The following is a 19,769-nucleotide window of genomic DNA, read 5'->3' as shown; positions in this document are numbered from 1 at the left end:
TGGGCACCTGGGAGTCACGGGTCACCACTGGACTCTCAGCCCACTTCTCACCTGAATGTAAAGCACTCAGCACCACGCATAGCACATAGTAGGTGCTCGAGCAGCCCCTGACTTCATCATCTATTTGGTCCTGCATCCTGAAGGTAAGCTTTCATCACCTTCTCCCCTTTAACAAACCAACTCCGAGTCACTGCCAATGGGTGGGTGGGCCTGACCTGCGACAGTGCTCAGGATGGAGGCAGAAGCCCATGGTGTCCCCTAGCCCACGCCCAGCTTCTCCCTTGTGGCCATATCAAACAGAGATCCTTCAAAGGAGGAGGCCATCTGAACAGGCAGGTCTCTCCATTTCTTTCTGAGGCTCTGTGCAAATGCCAAAAACTCTCCTAAACAGGAAAGGGAGGGGACAATTCCACCTAGACATTGCCATCTCTCTGTGCCCCAGATGAGGAGACATGCTCCCGGAGGCTGGCAGGCAGACCTGATGCTCTGGCAGGCTGAAAGGAGCACCTCACTCTCTCCACCCGACTACAGGCTCCAGGGAGGGGCGGGGGTGGTTAAGAAGTTCTGCTTCCAAGATAAGAGGGAGACAGCCAGGAGGGCCCACAGCTGGCAGCCAGGCCAACGCCCACATGACACAGAGAGTCACCTGAGACCCAGAGAGCAGGGGGACTTTCCCAGAGTCACCGAGCAGGGCAGTGGCAGAACCATGGTCCAACCGAGGTTCCCCTTTCTCCTTGCCCAGTGCTCTTGCAACATCAGCATGCTTCAGAACCGTCCAGCTCCCTGGGTTTCCTCTTTCCAGGCCTCAGTCTTCCCATCTGTACTACGAGGGCCTGGGTTGGGTGATCACCATGCTCCTTTCTAGAGCTGACATTTGACGATTCTCTGAAGCTAGAGCAGCTGCCTTCCACAGCTGGGCTCTCCCATGCTTGGCACTAGCAGCGCCAGCAAATTCTGTGGCTTTGCCCCAATCCTTCAGATGCACAATTCCTCCTGCCCTCTTTCCTGGATCTGGGGGCTCTGCCCTCAGCAAGCTGCCAGGCCTTCCTGGCCGCCTCCCCTGGGAACTGCTGCTGCTGCTGCTGCTAAGTTGCTTCAGTCGTGTCCGACTCTGTGCGACCCCAGAGATGGCAGCCCACCAGGCTCCCCGTCCCTGGGATTCTCCAGGCAAGAACACTGGAGTGGGTTGCCATTTCCTTCTCCAATGCATGAAAGTGAAAAGTGAAAGTGAAGTCGCTCAGCCGTGTCCGACTCTTTTCGACCCCATGGACTGTATCCTACGAGGCTCCTCTGTCCATGGGATTTTCCAGGCAAGAGGACTGGAGTGGGGTGCCATCGCCTTCTCTGACCCCTGGGAACTACACACCATCAAAGAGGGTCCCAGTTGGGGAATGACTCAGTAATGGGGGAATGTCAGACACTGTGACAGGTGAAAGCAGAGAGGAATTTTAAGGCAGGATCAAGTTAGTGCCTTCCCGGTGGCCACCTACTCACAGGCCACCCTGTGCCCATAGAACCCTCCCTAAGCCCGTGCCAGTGCTCCTTTGAACATAAGTCCTCCACATTCCACCCTACCCAGAGAAAGCAGTCTACTCAAGTCAGCCAAAGAGAACCAATTCGAGGGCCGTGAGAACCAGGAGGGGACTGGAGCCTGACACTCAAGGATCACTCTTGCATTAAATTGCCCAGAGGGACTTCCCTGGTGGTCCAGTGGTTGAGAATCCACCTTGCAATACAGGGGACACAGGTTCAATCCCTGGTTGAGGAACTAAGATCCCGTATGCTGGGGGGCAATGAAGACCCGACATAGTCAAATAAATAAATAAATATTAAAAAAAAAAAACAGTGTCTGGATAACTATACTCAAACATGTTCTCCCAGAGAAACATGCCATGCTCAGTCGCCCAGTCATGTCCGACTCTTTGCGACCCCATGGAGATTGTAGCCCGCCAGGCTCCCCTGTCCATGGAATTCTCCAGGCAAGAATACTGGAGTGGGTAGTTGTTCCCTTCTCCAGGAGATCTTCCCAACCCAGGTCTCCCGCATGGAAGGTGGATTCTTTACCGTCTGAGCTACCAGGGAAGCCCAGGAGAAATACCCAGGGCCAGAAACACACCCAAGTTTAAGGACATGCACAGAGCATATGGTGGGGAACATGGTCACAAAGAAATGCATGTATGAACAGAACAGGTCTCCCCGACACCACCAGATATACACACAAATGCATGTGCACACCAACCAACACACACACAAATACACACTACCATGAAACACACAAGTAAACATACAAATATACTGGGACAGGCTCACACATTGACACACATGCTCAGCTGTCATCAGGCACGCGTAGAGTTACACTGACACCCAGGCCAAACCCACCAGCCCACATGCACTCACGAGGGTGGCCAGGTAAGCACAAAGAGCCAGGAGCCCAGACCTTGGGCCCGAGGGGAGAAACTGGCTCCTTGTAGCGGTCTCCACAATCAGGCGGGTATCATTTTGTGCCGGTCTCTGAGGACGACCTACTTGCTTCTCTCGCACCCTGATAACTGCCTTCACGGTTCCCTGAACGTATGGTTTCTGGGTGCCTTGAGGCCTGGCAGGTTGTTCTACAGGATGACACCCCTACCCAGAGCTGGAGACCCCTGCCCCAAACATCTCTCCCTCTGTCCATCACCGCACCTGAAACACCGCCATGACACAGCTGTTTAGGGCTAAGGAATCCCTGGGTGAAACGCAAGTACTTTCCCTCCCCCTCCCCCAAGAGGCATGGTAGCAGCGTGTTCCCCCAGTTAACATCGTGGGCCCTAGGCCAGTGACCTCACTGCCCTAGCATATTTCCTCTTCTGTAGAATGGGAAAGATAGTAGCCACCCCACAGGTTGTTGGAATGAGTCAATGGGATCATGCATGGAAAGAACTCAGCCCATTTCCCGGCACATGGCAGAAATATTAGCTCCTGTCATCAGACTGTCACTGTCGTTGTTTTTATTGCTCAGACTTTGTTCAGCTCCCAGGGGCCAGCCCAGCGATTAGCCAGAAGGAAACAGAGGGCAGCAGCTCACAGAGCAATCTCTAGGACCCAGAGCTCCTGTGATGGAGAAGGGGGCTGGTCCACTTCCCTGCACCCCAATAAAAGCTGGCTCTCTGCCCTCAAAGGCCCCTCCGTCCAGCTGGAGAGGTGGCCCAGGCCATTCCTAGGCACCCACAGGAGCCTCCTGGCTGCTTTGGCCGCCTCCAACCCTGCCACCCTCCCCCTGTTCATTCTCCAAGAGCATCCAGAGGTACCCTTCGAAAAACAGATGAGATCATGCTGCGGACCAGCTGCACTTCCTTCCACAGTTCCCCAGGGCTCCTGGGGTGAAGGCCTAGCTGCCTGGTGAGGCCCGAGGCCCCTCAGGATCTCTCCCTGCTCGGATCCCAGGGGCTTCAGTGGTGCTCCTGCCACAGGGCCTTGGCACAGGCTGTTGCCACTGCCCAGAACAGAGGCCCCCTCTGCCCAGTGGGCCCTGCACACCTTTCAGTTTCTCCTCAGCCTTCTCAGGGGCCTCCCCGATGCCCTCACATTGAACAAGATCTCCCTGCAGACCAATCACAGTTGTAGTTATACGTCTGTTTCAGACTTCCCTCCCCTACAGAATTATGGGGGCCATCGTGGCCTGGGTCCCCAGTGCTGGACACCTGGCAGGTATTCAATATACACTTCCTGAATGAATGAACAAGTATTTATGATATAAAAGAAAAAAGAGAAAGGCAGACAGAGAATGTGCTCTGAGAGGCTTTTTAAGGGAGTCCACTTGGGGTCAATATGAGTGGACTTGCTGGAGGAGGCAGCTTTTGAGGGCATAATAGTAACACTGAAGGTGAGGCAGCAGTTGGGCTTGCTGAGATCATCTGGGGGCAGAGCAGCCATATAAGGGGTATTCCAGGCAGAATCCCAGTACAGGCAACAGAGCTGAGGTAGGACAGCAGCAGGTCTGACTGGCTTCGAAGGCCCTGGCGTGATCACAGGTCTTCTGACCTCCAAGTTACACACCCCGTCCCCAATACAGAGGATGCCCAGGTCGAGGGGGGCCCTTAGAAACCCTGAGAGTATAGAGGAGGGGGTATGCAGTTGGGAAGGTGGGAGGGGGAAATGAGGACATCAGAGAGGCCATCCCAGTACCTGCCAGTGCCCAGGACTGAGCGACGTCAGTGACCAGAGACCAGACACTCATTCCTACCGTCTCAAGCAAGAACGTGATAACCCAGAGCAGCCAGGAGTGACTCACTGCCCCATGAGCCCACCCCAGAGATCTGGACAGCCATATACACTTCATCAGCTCTTTAAGCCCTCAGCCAGCCCTGACCTCAGGGCGAGTCCAGCTCGAGGCCACATGGCTTCAGTAAAACCAGCTCCCTCTGGGAGCCACACCCCTGCAGCAGGCTCTCTACTCTCTCCCTCTGCATCCCTACCGGCCCCGTCACTGAGGCCCTGGCACCAGGCCAGTCTTCCTGGGGTGACTCACTGCTTCTCCCCATCAGCATGTCTCTGTCCTGTGCTCTGTGTGCTCTGTGTGAGAGAATGCTCTCAACAGAGGCTTCCTGGCAGGAGTAGCAAGAAAACCATGCGCAGAGACAAGAAATCTGGATTCAAAACCCCGCTTGTAATTAACGGTAACAAGAACTATTCCAATGCATTAATAAGAGTAAGCCAGATGCATTTATTAAGCTCTGTCGCAGCTTCAGGCACTATATCAAAGCTTTACATGACTTACCCTAATTCTCATAGCCCAGTGTGCAGATAATAAAATGGGGGCTCAGAGATGTTAAGCTACTTGCACAAGATTGCACAGCCAGGAAGTGGCAGAGCTGGGTTCCACCCAGGTAGTCTGCCCCCGAGCTCAAGTCCTTCCATCATTCCATTACTGCAGTATGAGGCTCTAAGCAAGCAACTTAGCCTCTCTGTGACTCAGTTTCCCTATCTGTAAAATGAGGAGATGGCCTAGCTGATCTCTAAATCCCTTTCCAGCTTAAGCATGCCATCTTTCCCGTCCCTGGTGACCCATTTGCAAGGGGGGCCTTCTGGAGACAACAGCTTGGCTGAAGGAAGGATGCTCATGGTGGAAGTTCAGGCCCTGCTGGGCCATAGGGAGCTTCTGTTGGGTAAGATGGCCTCACCCTGCCCCGCTCCCAGGCACCTTGCTGGCCAGGGCTAGCCCTGGAGCATCAAGGCCAGGGAAAGGAGCTATCCTATTTCTCCCTGGACCACAAGCCACCAGGGAGTACCAGGACCCCAGGGTGCTCCCAAAGGCCACACAGCGGGAGGGGGAGGCAAGAAGCAGGGGGCAGCCCCATAAATCCACCTGAGTGAGCAGTGCGTTTAAAAGCACTTTTCACTACAGGATACAAAACGCACCATTTAGGGAGAGGATTTTATAGGCTATTTCTCTTTCTGGGTTGATTTACCATCTACAGGCCAGGCACACCTGGGCGCCTGCCCTTGAGGGATCATGGGAACCCATGCAGCAGAGGCAAGGTCAATTTCAAGGCAAGACTGCAGTGGTCCAGGTGGCCTGTCCTGATCCCCTTCCAAGTGGTTGGCCACTGGGCCTCGGAGACGTAGTTGACCATCAGGAGCCAGGGGTTGTTAGCTCACCCACTCCCCTCACCCCACACTCACTCACTGGATGCATTCACTCCTCTCATCGCTCACACATCTTCATCCCACCAGCCCCTCCGGTGTCTGCCACAGGTGAGGCCCTGCCCCCGTGCCCGGGGCTCAGAGAAATCAGAAATAGCCACTGCCCTTAAGAAAGTCAACACTCTCTCTGGTGGATGGTGAAGCCACAGCATCTGCGTTCGAGAGCCTGGGGTGGGGATGCCTGCAGGAACCACAGTGGGGGTGGGTACGGGGGAGGGAAGGAGCTTTCAAGGAAGAGAAATGGGGAGGAACCATGGGCAGAAGGGCCAGCCTGCATAGAGGCACGGACCCTGGGACAGGCCTGGGGGCCTCAATGCCGGCGGGGAGCCAGATCACCCCTCCTGGCAGCCATTGATGGCGCTGGAGGGGGGCAGGAACAATCATGGCTCGTTTTAGATGTTCCTTAAGCAATTCCACGAGAAAACTTACTCATCCCCCGGCAGGGCCTTGTGTCGGAAACAGATGTCATTGCCGCCACTTCCAAAGAGGGCCTCCTGGCTTGGGAACAATTCCCACCCGAAGACTCAGATATAATTATGTCTGTGATCCAACCCAAATGCCACTTGGTGTGACAGAGGCAATCACTTCATTTCTATATGGGGTTGGGAGGAGGCATCTGAGCTCTGGCCCCCCACTCCCAGTTTCCTGGGTTCCCTAAGAGAGGGGAAGGCTTTCAGGGGCCATATGTTGGGGTGGGAAGAGGGGAGCAGTTTCCTCCCACCCCAGGGTGTCTGCCCTGCTCACGTCCCTTCTGACATGGAGGGGTAGAGGGGGTGGCCAGAGCAGCTGCAGACGGGCGGGACATGATGAGATCAAATGCCAGCTCCATCCCTGATATGCTGTGTGACCTGGGACAGCACACCTCCTCTCTCTGAGCCTCAGTGTTCTCATCTATAAGATGGAAGGACTAGCAAACTGGCTGGCAGAGACTGGGCTGTGTGTTGTGGGCCAGGCTCTGCAAGACCTTCATTGTCCAGGCTCACGAGCTGAGCAAGCTTCAGCAAGTCCTTCACTCTCTGTCTGCTTTGGTTTTGTCACTTAAAAAAAAAAATGGGATTTGTGTTATGTGCCTCATGGTATCATCAGATGATACCCAGTGAGGGCTCAGGGGAAGGCCTGACCCAGAGGACTGCGTAAAACAGCCTTTATGACCACGCCCCCCTCCTTATGCAGACAGTAAGGAGCTGGGATTCACACCCAGGTGGACCAGACTTTGTCAGAGGACACCCATGATGGAGTGTCTATTAGTCCAGCCTGGTGACCACAGCGCAGACACACTGCACACCCATCTGCACATGGGACCCTCTTGCTGGAAGGCTGCCTGGGCCCCAGACCTTGCCCTCTCCATGTCCCTGATGAAGGTCCCCTTTCACAGGTCCTAAAGCTCTCTGGTCAACATAGTCCGGTCAGCTCAGCCAACGGTGCCAGACCCAGCTGCCCACGGGCACTCCTGTTTGGAGCTGTTCCGTCCAACTGGCAGTAGGCTCCGCAGGCTGCGTCGCTGGACCCCGTGGCCCCAAAGTGGGGGCCACACAAAACATCCCCAGACTTCCACTCTCCTTTGGGAGTTACTGCCCAGGCAGCTACTCGCTGCCCTCTGCTGCCCCCAACTGGGCAGAAGGTGCCCTGCGCGGACACCTCCGACTCCTTCCATCTGTACTCACCACCTGGGAATTTGGTCTCTGGTCTCTTGGGGACCCTTGCACCCTGCCCCCTCTCAACCTCCTGGTCTCAGAGCGGAGGCCTGGGAGCTCTGTGTGAACAATGTTGTTTCAGGAGGAGGCGTGGGGCAGGGAGGACCAGAGGCTCTAGGAAAGGGGTGGGGGCGGTGAGCCCCGCCTGCCAGCAATCGGGGCTTTCTGCGATTTGGTGTGAGATTGTTGGCTGAACAGCAGCCCTGAGAGCCAGGGGTTCCTGTGCCAGTTTACAGATGAAAAAAGAGAGGCTCAGAGTTGGAGACCTGGCATTAGCGATCCCACAGAGGGAAGCCGTGGGGCTAAGATTCAAATCCTACTCCTCCCAAGTAGACCTATGGGAAGAGTCAGTACTATGTCCCCAGGACGGAGGACCCCAGGAGGTAGGGGAAGGAGGGGGGCTCCTGGTGAAGAGAGGGAGAAAGACGCCCCCCAATAGCATCTCACTTGCCAATCACAGAGAGCCTGACACTCCACTGTGAGTGACTCAAACATCCAACTGATAAGTCTTCTTTTGTGCAAGGAACCTTTGACACAGGGACAGAGGGAGTCAGCCACTGACACCTTAGTGGGGACCAGTTTATCCAGCTCCTTGTTGCCCAACAGGCTCAAGTGCAGGACCTTACAGGGACGTCCTAGAAGTACTTCTGGAGGACCCCCGGGCATAAAGGGGTGGGGGGTGGGCAGAGGTTGTCCTTATTCCCCTCTCCATCATCCCACCCAAGCCAGCACCTCTTGGAATGAGGCAGCAGATTCCAGGTCTCCTTGAAGTGAGTTCTTCCTTCCAGCCCTGCCCTCAGGGACCCCTGCAAGGGCATTCTAAGCTCAGATGCTGAGGGCAGGGATGAGAAAAGCAGCTTGCTTGCTCCCCATCCTCTATCCCCCACTTCAGTCCTGGTCTCTGATGCTATTGGGGGGCATCTTTCTCCCTCTGTTCACCAGGAACCCCCACACCCCCTACCTCCGTCCTAGGGACATAGTACTGACTCTTCCCATAGGTCTACTTGGGAGGGGTAGGATTTGAATCTTAGCCCCACGGCTTCCCTCTGTGCGATCGCTCAGGCCAGGTCTCCAACTCTGAGCCTCTCTTTTTTTGTCTGTAAACTGGCACAGGAATCCCTGGCCCTCAGAACTGCTGTTCTGCCAGGACTCCAGACTCTCTGGAAGGGGAGAGTGGGCAGAGACCAGGGGCTCCAGACTCTCTCAGTCGAGTCAGGTATGCTGCTCTGAAGGACACAAGCATTCCATCCAGATCTGCTCTGGCCAGTTCTGGCCCACCCTCACCTCCCTCTCTGGGGACTCCATACTCCTATTAATATGGCCTCCCATCCTGTTAGCTCTGTGAGCTGCAATAGATCTGCTGATCCTTGTTTTCCAGCCACACCCTCACACTTTAGCCCCTCACATTGTTCCCTGTTCCCACTATCACTTGCTCAAGTATTTCCCATCTCTCAGCCTTCAGAGGGGCCGTCCTGGCTGCCAGTCCTTTCTCCTCACCTGCCCAGAAATGACTTCATGAAGCCCCAGTTAACCCTGCCTGTTAGGCAAGCAAACCCTGTATGTCTGCAGGGAGAAACTACCTTTTACTCCTGCGTGTGTCAATGCCCCACACAGGCCCTGAAACATAGTTGAAAGTGTTAGTTGCTAAGTTGTGTCTGACTCTTTGCGACCCTGTGGACTATAGCCCACCAGGCTCCTCTGTCCATGGAGTTCTCCATGGAGTGGGTTGCTATTCCCTTCTCCAGGGGATCTTCCCAACCCAGGGATCAAACCCCGTCTCCTGCATTGCAGGCAGATTCTACCATCTGAGCCACCAGGGAAGTCCTGAAACATAGTTGGTGCTGGTTAAAAATTTATTAAAAGAAAGAAAAAAGGAAGGCAGCGAAGGGAGGGAGGAAAGTAAGTTAGTGCATACCCACAATAGGACTCGCAGACCAGAGCTTGACTCCCACCTCTACCACTCATGGGCTGGCGGACCCTGGGCCAGTCCCTTCTTCCTGAGACTTACTTTCCAGATCTGTAAAATGGATCTGATGAAACCGCCTTCTTGTTTATTAATGGGGCAGGCAGCCTCCCAACCCTACCAAATACCACAGCCTGCCCATAGTCCCAGGCCTCAGATGCTGGCCTGGCCTTGATTCAGAAAGCTTCAAACAGCCCCTGACCCCATACTCCCACCCTGCAGACTGTCCTGGCCAGCCCTGGCTACCCTGGGCTGTCTTTGATGATGTTCCCATCTCCTGCATTCCTCCTGTAGGAAGGCAGACACGGACCAAACGGACACAGACCAAAATGATAGTAATTTGCCTTTGGGGTTTAAACAGTTTAATAACAATTAGGCTCCATGAAAGACATGGGAGGAGGAGGGTTGAGGATATGGGGCCTGCTCTCTCCACCAACCCTCTCATCTGCAGAACAATGGCCAGACACTGGGTTAGAAGACTCCAGCTCACCAGCTCACGTGGCTCAAGAAAGCAAGGGACATCAGACTCACAGGCAAATTTCTGGTACCACGAGGTGCTGGGGCACCCAATCCGGGGTCCAGCACTCCTATCTGCCAGCCATGCTTTGTAGCTGACATCCCTCCACCAGTCTGGGGGCCGCAGACACAGACAGACATGTCCCGTGTAAATATGCTTCAGCCTGGAGTGATGGAGAGAGGCCCAGCAGGTATTCCAGGCAAACCTACTTTCTCTGGGTCTCAGTTGCCCCATCTGTGCAGGGACAGAGCTGGCCCCTGTGATCTGGGGGTTTGACCAGCTTTTCTGTCCACGGGAGTTGCCTTAGCCAACAAAGGGCACTAATGGGGCAGACGGGCAGACCAGGAGGAGGTGCTGTGCTGATGAGCCCTTGGGGGCCTCCAAGGGTAGTCAGACGGGTAGTCAGATGCACAAAGTTCATTCCCTTCAGCCCCCTCCTCCCAGGAAACCTGACGGGGGCGGGGGAAGGGCCTGGCTGCAGGGAAGAGAGGGCAGGAGGGAGCAAGGCAGGAGGAACACAGGACAGGGGAATAGAGACACCCGGGCTCCATCCCACGCCCGGCTCCAGACTTGCTGTGTGACTTTAGGAAAGGACCCTCCCCTCTCTGGGCCTCAGACCCTGCTCTGTAGAAGGAAGGGTTGGATCAGATAATTTCCAACAGCCTTTCCACCATGGTGTTAAGGGGGGTCACGCACAATCCTGCATGTTTGTGGTCCTGTACCTGTTTCTCTGTATATGAGAAAGAAAGACAGCTGAAATGTGGGGATGGTTTGGAGAAACCTTGGTAAGAGGGGTGAGCAGGTGAGGAAACCTCAGATCCACATCCCAGAGATCTCCTGCCCTATCCACTCTCACTCATCATCCCCTCTGTCTCTTGTGTCTTGTAGGGAAAAGTCCAAAGCCCTTACCCACTCACTTTTCTCTCCTGGCTCCTCTCCATCATATTTGCAACTCATTCAACATCATCTGATCACACAGAGCCTTTGGCTTGTTCCTATTTAGTTAGATCTCACTCTAACTGGAATACTCTTCTCCTTTTGCTCCCGACAAACTCCTATAGATCCCTCAAAGCCCAGCCCCAAAGATCCCTCCTTGAGAAATTCTTCCCCACCCTCGCCCACAAGAGGTAACTGCCCCTTGTTCTGGGTTCTCACAGCATCCCAGGCACACCAGCATCACGGCTTCAGGACCACGTAGGGTGCACACACTTGAGCATCCAGTAAAAGTGGGTGGTTGAAAGGAACCAAGACCCGCATCTCGAAGCATCTGCAATCAACCGGTACTGAGTTTATCTGCAGCTTCCGCCAGCCCCCTGGGCCTTCCCCTCCCTGACACTTCTCCTCCAACTCGCAAAAAATAGCCCTGAGACCTAATTTCAGCTAAACCTTCAAACACGACTCTTCACTTTCAACTTCCCGAGGAGGAATCAATTGGCTGTCAAGTTTCCCAGCGCCTCTGCCACCTCCCACACCCAGGCCCTGCCAGCTCTCCTCAAGGTCGGTGGGAGAGATGGGGGCAGAGGAAGGAGGGAGGAAGGACCCAGCCCACACCAGGGGGAGGTGAGGTCTGCCCAGGGTGGTGGGCTGAAGGGACACATGGGGAGACCAGTAGCAGTCCTCATCTCCTTACCCTCCAATCACACCATGAATTCCTCACACATGGGGTGGCCAGTGAGCGGGGACAGCCTGCTGCTGCTGCTGAGGGTCCTGGGGCTTCGGGGTGAGGAGTAGGTCCACACAGAGCCCCTGGACCCAACCCAACAGCTTATGCAGATCCCAGTTTGCTACCTGCCTGCTGTCCCTGCCTCTGACCCTCTCTCGTTTCCAGGATTCGCTGCTGAGAAGACACAGCGGCGCTTGAACTCAGCCTCACCATCTCTTTAGTGTTAGTCGCTCAGTCGTGGCCGACTCTTTGTGACCCCATGGACTGCAGCCCACCAGGCTCCACTGTCCATGAGATTTTCCAGACAAGGATACTGAGTGGGTTTCCTTCTCGATCTCTTTGGAGCCCAAGAATTGGAGGCCAGTGATGGGCAGGAGGTCCATTTGGTCCCCTGTTCCCAGCTCCTTCCCCATCCTGCCCTCATCCAAGGCCCCACAGAGCTCTCAGGGTCCTGACTGGACGGCCAGCTGGCACTGGGTGACCTGGAGAAATGGCGCCCCCACCCCCAACTCCCCTTGTAGGGAGAAGGGAGTTGTACCAGGCAGGCGAAAGGTTCCATATCTTGCCTAGGTCACAATGCTGGCATGAGACTCGGTCCCAGGTCTGCTGACGTTACGGCTCATTCCCTTAGTACATCAAAATGTTTAAGCACCTTTTGTATGGCCAAACTACAAAATCCACTCCCCCTCTTTTATAGAAGGGTAAACTGAGGCTCTCCCAGGGCCACATGATCTCCAAGAGACAGACATGCGAACAGCACTGGGTCCCTGATCCCCTGTGGGGCGACTTTGGTCCTAGGCTGACTCACAAAAGGGGTGAGGGCCAGCATGTGGGGTGCAAACAGCCCAGACTCAGGAGCGCTCCCAGGTGAGTGGTGCCCAGGTCAAGTCCAGCCCCTCCCGGGCCTCAGTTTGCACAGAGGAGGTAGATAGAATGAGGCCTATAGATCCCGACATGGGTTCACCATTAAACTGCATCACTGCCAAAGGGCACTGCTGTGAGAGGTGGTGACATCTCATCACCCGGGTTTGAAATGGCAGCGAAGACGACAGTTACTCAAGTACATCCTGTGGCATCTCCCCTGCCTCCTCCAGGCAAAACCATGTTCCCCAGGTTCCCTTGGGGGCTACACAGAGCAGCAGTCATCGAGCACAAGGATGTGGCTGTGCGAGCAGGTGGGGTGAGTTCAGGTTGCAGGGAGAGGGTGTGCTTCCGGTCCTGCACAGGGTCGTGTCAAGTCCGTCTCTAAGGCCCAGGCCAGGTGCACCTCTGACCTTCCCCAAGGCACCCTGTCCTCCGCAGATCTTCACTGTTCTGGAGCCAAAAGAGGAAACATAGTTCAGCTTGTAGGTGGCTTCATCAGTAAAGAATCCACCTGCAATGCAGGAGACCCAGGTACTATCCCTAGGTCAAGAAGACCCCTTGGAGAAGGAAACGGCAACCCACTTCAGTATACCTGCCTGGGAAATCCCATGGGCAGAGGAGCCTGATGGGCTATAGTCACATGGGGTTGCAAAGAATTGGGCACAGCTTAGCAACTAAACCACCACCACCATCATTTCTATGGACTTCCCAGTTGGCACTAGTGGTAAAGAACCCACCTGCCAATGCAGGAGATGCAAGAGACATGGGTTCTATCCCTAGGTCAGGAAGATCCCTGGGAGGAGGGCACGGCAACTCAATCCAGTATTCTTGCCTGGAGAATCCCATGGACAGAGGAGCCTGGTGGTCCATGGGGTTGCAAAGAGTCAGACATGACTGAAGTGACACACACACACACATGCACGCACACGCACGCACAGGGGTTAGGCACCTACCATGGGTCAGACCTGGGCTGACGTGCACACATGAAGGTCCGGCAAGTCCTTCAAGAAAGAGCAGTCATTCCACACTTTACTGACGAGGACACGTGGCTCAGAAAGGATGAGCGACTAACGAGGTCACGTGGGTCACGCAAGAGCTGGAATTTGAACGCAGATCCCCACCTCCAAGCTTCCTCTTCAAACCCTCTCAGCTCCAAGCACCAGCCCAGGATAGAAACTCGACTCACGCCCCTTTCCTTAACTGCTGCACACAGAAAAGGACCAAGGCGCATATGCCCTGGTCCTGGAAAGGACACAAACAGTATATGCCCGGCAGTCCTGGTATCCGTGCCTGGCTCTGTCACACAGCAGCTGTGACACCCGACAAATGACTTCACCTCTCTGAGCCTCAGTCCCCTCATCCATGACATGCAGACACTAATGGTCCCTGCCCTCAGGGTTGCTGTGAGAAGTGGCTAAAGTGACGGCAGAACACACTTGCCATCCTGCAGACCCTAAGCTCACGGGATGAAGAGTCTGGGGGCCCAGTGGCTCAGAAGGCTGGCGCTGGCTCTGGCTCTGAGCCACAGGAGTTTTCCATACCAGGAAACACAGTGAAGATGCCACGACAGGAAAGAAGCCAAGCCTAGCTGGCAATTAAAGAGCTGCAAATTACAGCAACGTCGAGGTGTGATGATACACCTATTAGAACAGCAAAAGAAAGGGAAGCAGGTTAAAAAGTGATGCTGAGGGGGTTCTGGAAGGGTGTGGAGGAAGGGTACTCCTGCTCTGGTTCCAGTCCAGCCAGAGGAGTACATGCGCGTGCACTGGGGTCAGGGAGACCCGGGTCCAAATCTTGGCTCCAACATTGTGAGCACTTGGAGTCTGGGTGAGGGACTTCACTTCTCTGAGCCTCAGTTTTCTCATCTGTAAAATGGGGTGATTGAAGCATCAGCTTCAGGGTTGTCTCATGGATTAAAAGAGATGAACATAGCGCAGGGGAGCCGTGATGATTAGTCATCATCCCCTAAGGCGTCCCCAAGGCTCAGCCCTGGCGGCCACGGCCCAGGGGGGGTCTGGGGAAAGCAGGTCTCAGCCTGTTCCAGCTGATTCCATCAGTCTCCCAGGTGCCAGCCTCCTGTCCTCCCCGCGGCTGGACACCATCTCCTAAGGGCCCTGGTCACCCAGGGAGGTAATCTGGAATCCTTTCTCAGAGGCTGATCTGACCCAGAGCCTGGGGCTCAGAACTGCCTTTTATATGAGCCTATTAAAAATGCAGATATCCAGGCCCCACCCCGGCCCATTGCACGGAAATCTTGAAGGGATCCAAGAATATTTTGAGAGCGTTTTTATGACACATAGACAGGAGGAAGAATCGGTGGCTCTGAGGAAAGTCCCATCCCTTTAGCTGGGGACTTGAGGCTGCACTCGACCCAGACCTGATCCAGCTTCCCAGCCTCACCTCCTACCCTGACCTCTGGACCCCTCAACTCCAGTCCCAGCAAGCATTTCACCGTTGCATAAACATGTCAATTTCTAGCATGCCTCCATGCCTTTGCAACTGCTGTCCTCCCTACCTGGAACTCCTTCTCTCACTGTCCCTGCCTGCTCAATTTCCAAGGACCCTTCAAGAGTCAGTTCAAAAATCAGTTCCCAGGGGATATCCACTCCCACCTCACCTTAAACCCCATGTCACACGATACAGCGACAGCCTGGCCTGTGACCTCTCTGTTTCCTCCATCAAAACCTCCTTTCCCCTGATCCCCAGAGGACTGGCTCTTCATTCCTTGGACTTCAGCTCAAGTATAACTTGAAAACCACACCGCCTCAAGGAAACCCTCCTAGTTTTCTCTCTCACAGCAGTCTACTTTTCTCTTTCACAGCACATAGCTCCAACACAAGAATGTCAGCTCATAAGGTCAAGGGCTTTATCCACCTGCCGCTGTCTCGGCCAGCTCCTCTCACTTGACCCCAGTGTCAAGAACGGTACCTGGCACACAGCAAGCATGCCGTCAGGATGGTTGAATGAATGAATGGATGGATGAACAAATGAATCAAACATCCATCTCCCCTATAGACTGAGCTCCCTGGGGAAGAGAACTTGTCTACTTCTCCAGCGGCTGGCACATGGGCAGAGGGGCACAAGGTAACGTGCTGAAACAGGGCAGTAAAAGGACATAAAACTGCAGGCGTGTGGAAGGATGGCTGGGACGCAGGGGACATGGAGGGTCACTGGGTTCTGTTTCCATAAAGTCCTTCAGGTTTGAAAGAAAAGAGTGGACTGGTAGGACTACCATAATCAATAGCTAAGCTGTATATATACTATTCTCTGTTGATTCTGAATCATCATCGATTGTAAGGTACAGCATGGTTTTATGCACCAGCAAGAAAGAAAAAAATAGCAATTAAATTATGACACACCACAGGCTGTTATATGAGAGATTTTAAAATGTGAAAACAAAAAGGATACATCGTAAGGAAGCGTGCTGTGTGCACGCATGCATCAGGGTGCACTTATCCGACCTAACGTTAGCCTTTCTCATCCCACAACAGCTCGGCTCTGGGTCCAGCAGCCTGCAGGGCTTTTCAGTCCTCCGCCTGCCCCCTCCCTAGAGGACAGGCCCCCCATGTGGCCTCCGGGGGGTGGGGTTGAGCCACAGAGAGGGGAGCAGCTGAGTGAACGGATACCTAGAGCAAGGGAGGCTGGATGCTCTCCCAGGTCCGTGAGGCTCCAGGAAGGGGGGCCGCGGGGTCGCAGAGCAGCCCCCGGGCCAGGTGGCGATGGTGACGCAGGGATAGTTACCGTGACCCGGAACGGCGTGGCGGCCGAGGGCTCCATGCTGGGGCTCTTCTCCGAGAGGCTGCCAGGCAGGCTGCGCCGGGAGCCCGGCCTTTCTTGGGGCGACTCTGCCAACAGAGAGAGAGAGAGAGGGGTGGTTAAGCACGGACAACGGAGGCCACCCAGTTGGTCGCATCACCCACTCAATGGACATGAATTTAAGCAAACTGTGGGAGATGGTGGAGGACGGAGGAGCCCAGCGGTCTACAGTCCATGGGGTTGCAAAGCGTCGGACAGGACTTAGCGACTGAACAAGTCAGGCCCTCCTGTCATTCCCGACCAGGCTGGGACAACACACCCCTGGTCCCCATAAAATGGTCCAGCCACTGTGGAAAACAGTTTAGCGGTTCCCCAACACGTTAAAGACAGAATGACTACATGATCCAGCAATTTCACTCCTCGGTATATACCCCAAAGAACTGAAAACAGGAACATAGACAAACACTGTATGCAAATGTCCAGAGCAGCATTATTCACAATAGCCAAAAAGGTAGAAACCCAAGGGGCCCTCAACAGATGAAAGGATAAACACAGTGTGGATGGAAGGTAATTCCACTACTAAAAGTGCGAAACTTCCGATCCATGTTGCAACCTAGATGAACCTTGAAAACAAGCTGACTGACACAAACCAGACACAGAGGGACAAATATTGTGAAATTCCACTTGTATAAAATACCCCAAATAGGCACATTCTTAGAGAAGGAAAGTAGATTAGAGGTTTCCAGGGGCTGGGGGTGAGGGGGCACAGGGATTTGTTGCTTCATGGCACAGTTTCTCTTTGGAGTAATGGGGAACATTTAGAAATGGACTATGGTGATGGTGGCATGATGTTGAAAACATACTTAAAACCACTGAGCTGTACACTGAAAAATGACTAAAATGGCAAATGTCATGTATATCTTTCCTATGTATGTACTATGATTTAAAAAAAAGAAAAGATCTCCTAAAACTCCCACTTCAAGACACACATCTTGTGATATGTGATAATGAGCTCCCTGTTGCTGGAGGTATACAAGTAGTTCCTTCAAACACGAGACTCTGATCTCTGGCTTCCAATAGGGACCTTCTCTTCTTGAGGCTTTAAAACTTGAGAGGAGTGCGAGGGCCAGGCAGGCAGCAAGGTCAAGGGTAGCGGCCAGCTGCTCAGCTCCAGCTGGTGATTTTGACATAGCAACGGGGGGGCTCAGTGCAGCCAAAGCTTCCCAAGATTCAAGAGGATGTGGGAATCTGGTTTTTTACTTTAATATGAAATATTCTGATTTTTAAACGGTGACAGCTCATTCAACACTTGGAGCCTCAGCCTCAGCATGCTTGTTTCAACAACCAGGTCAGTCCACCTGGCCACTTCACCCGCCCCAGTTCCCCAGCCGTGCTTGGCACTGGCCATCTCTGTTCCACTGTTCCAGCTGTGGCCCCCACAGAAGCCCCCTTCCTGTTCCTCCCAGCCTGTCCTGTTCAGTGAGCCCTGGAGGAAACCCGATAACCTCCTCCGCCCCTAGCTCTTATAGGAGCCCTTATGGCTCCTATAGCAACAGCCAGGCTGGGGCAGCCTATCATTGCTGTCACTTTGCACACAGCGTGTATGTGTGTGTGTGTCCTCTGCTTGCTGGTGAAACTCCTTTGTGTATGTGTGTGTGTTTCCTCTGCTTGCTGGTGGAATTCCTGTGTGTGTGTGTCTCCTCTGCTTGTTGGTGAAACTCGTGTGTGTGTGTGTGTGTGTGTGTGTGTGTACGCGTGTCTTCTGCTTGCTGGTGAAACTCGTGTGTGTGTGTGTGTGTGTGTGTGTATGCGTGTCTTCTGCTTGCTAGTGGAACTCGTGTGTGTGTGTGTGTGTCCTCTGCTTGCTGGTGGAACTCCTGATGCCCACGCCTAAGCTGGCTGCATCCCCACACCCCCAGCACCCTGCCTGGAGTCTGGTGCGTGGGGAGTGCCTGGGAAAGGCCTGTTGACTGAGAAGAAAAAGGACAGGGCGGAGATTTCCCTGGTCCCTGGGAACACACCGGGTGCAGAGGCGCACACCCAGTAAACACACACATACACGTTCGCATCCACGTAGACACTGCAACGCGTACCCGCTCAGGCCCGTTCCCAGTACACGTGCTCGTGTGGACGTGCACACACACAGGACAGACGAGGGGCAGGCTTTTCCACAAGGCAGATCGGGCTGCCAGGGGCCGTGCTACACCTTCCAGCCCAGTCTCTCGTGCAGCCGGCTTGGACAGGAGCCCTCAGAGGTGTGGAAGGACAGAGCTGAGCCACACACAGTAGGGCGGTGTGCTGAGCCCTGGCCGGTGGGCAAGCCTGGCAAGCCATTTTGGAAATGGAGGAAGTGGGCCACCCACGGGGAGGGGTTCAGGCCCCGCTGCCCAACAGGCAGGCCTGGGGCCCCCTCTGCTAGAGAGGCTTCCACTCCGGCCCATTGGCTGCCATGATTTAGGGCCTTTCTGCTTCCCTCATGGTGCGTCCTACTTAGAACCTCCCTTCCTCACTCATCTCCGCCCCTACCCCATTTATGCTAATCACAATCTAGGAAAGACCCTCTCTCTCCATAGATTTCCCCAAGAAATCTCTTGCTGTGCCCCCGCACTGTCTGCCTTCATCTCTCCCCTCATCCCTAGTGCCTCCCGTCACCTCTGCCCGGGGGTCCTCCCAGACTAACCATGGTGTCCAATCCATATGTGAGGCACTGCCCTCGGCCTTCAGAAGCCTTTGGGGATGTGTCCTCTCTCCCTGACACACACACACATACGCCTGACCACGGCTTCACTGCTCCTTCCCAGGCAGGTGAGCCCTCAGAAGGCACTGGCGGGACTCAAAGAACCTGGCGAGGCTGCCTCTCCTCCAAGATCAAGCCTGATATCCCCACAACCTCTGCAGAACACCACCCTTGCCTGCTGGGTCTGAGCTAGGAGGTGCCCAGAGGTTGCTTGGTCCAACCACCCATTTTACAGAGGAAGAAGCTGAGACCAGAGGAAGGGAACTTACCCACTAGCTCCTAACACAGTAAACAGACAGCAAATACCCTCATGGGTGCTCCCAAAGTAGCCATAAACTTCAATTCAGATGCTTTGGGAGCATTTCTAACCACTTCCAGTTTGGCACTGCACAATTCAAATTGATTTTTGCTCCAATAAACCCAAAGCTAAGCAAACAAAGCCCAGGCTGTACCCCATCTGCATCAGAAGGTAGAAACCCAGCATGGAGAGATGGCTGCAGGGCAGGACAGGGCAGGCGTCCACACCCTCTCCTGCACTCCAGAGGACAAGGAACATGGGTACCTTTCTGGGCAGCTTCTGCTTGGCCCCAGTTCCATTCTGCATCTTTCACCCCACCTTCTGCTCCAGGGGGCTGACCCATGCAGATCCCCGACCCATGCAGACCACACCAACCCAAGTCTGGGCCCTCTGGCTTCCACGCACGTGTGCATGCTCGGTCACTTCAGTCGTGTCTGACTCTTTGCAACCTCATGGACTATAGCCCTCCAGGCTCCTCTGTCCATGGAATTCTCCAGGCTCCTCTGTCCATGGAATTCTCCAGGCTCCTCTGTCCATGGAATTCTTCAGGCTTCTCTGTCCATGGAATTCTCCAGGCAAGAATACTGGAGTGGGT

General features: G+C 54.5%; 1 protein-coding gene and 1 long non-coding RNA gene across 12 annotated transcripts in view; both read right to left on the bottom strand.

Moving 5' to 3' along the window:
* Window positions 1-19,769, bottom strand: part of DAB2IP (DAB2 interacting protein) — a 213,760-nt gene that overhangs the window by 95,527 nt on the left and 98,464 nt on the right. For 9 of the 11 annotated variants that reach the window (XM_061433411.1, XM_061433408.1, XM_061433403.1 and 6 more), the window contains one exon: window positions 16,125-16,228. In XM_061433411.1, the coding sequence (XP_061289395.1) occupies window positions 16,125-16,228 (104 nt within the window). The other 2 variants (XM_061433414.1, XM_061433416.1) reach the window with 2 other exon arrangements.
* On the bottom strand, window positions 9,216-16,003 carry LOC133257494 (uncharacterized). The gene is made up of 2 exons (XR_009739581.1): window positions 13,121-16,003; window positions 9,216-12,833 (listed from the first exon to the last, which is right to left on the bottom strand). It is a non-coding gene; the product is annotated as an uncharacterized LOC133257494 (long non-coding RNA).

The sequence above is a fragment of the Bos javanicus genome, chromosome 11, assembly GCF_032452875.1.
Source record: "Bos javanicus breed banteng chromosome 11, ARS-OSU_banteng_1.0, whole genome shotgun sequence".
NCBI classification, from domain to species: domain Eukaryota; kingdom Metazoa; phylum Chordata; class Mammalia; order Artiodactyla; family Bovidae; genus Bos; species Bos javanicus.
The sequence above is the reverse complement of the archived record's forward strand: the minus strand, read 5'-3'. Positions and strand labels throughout refer to the sequence as shown.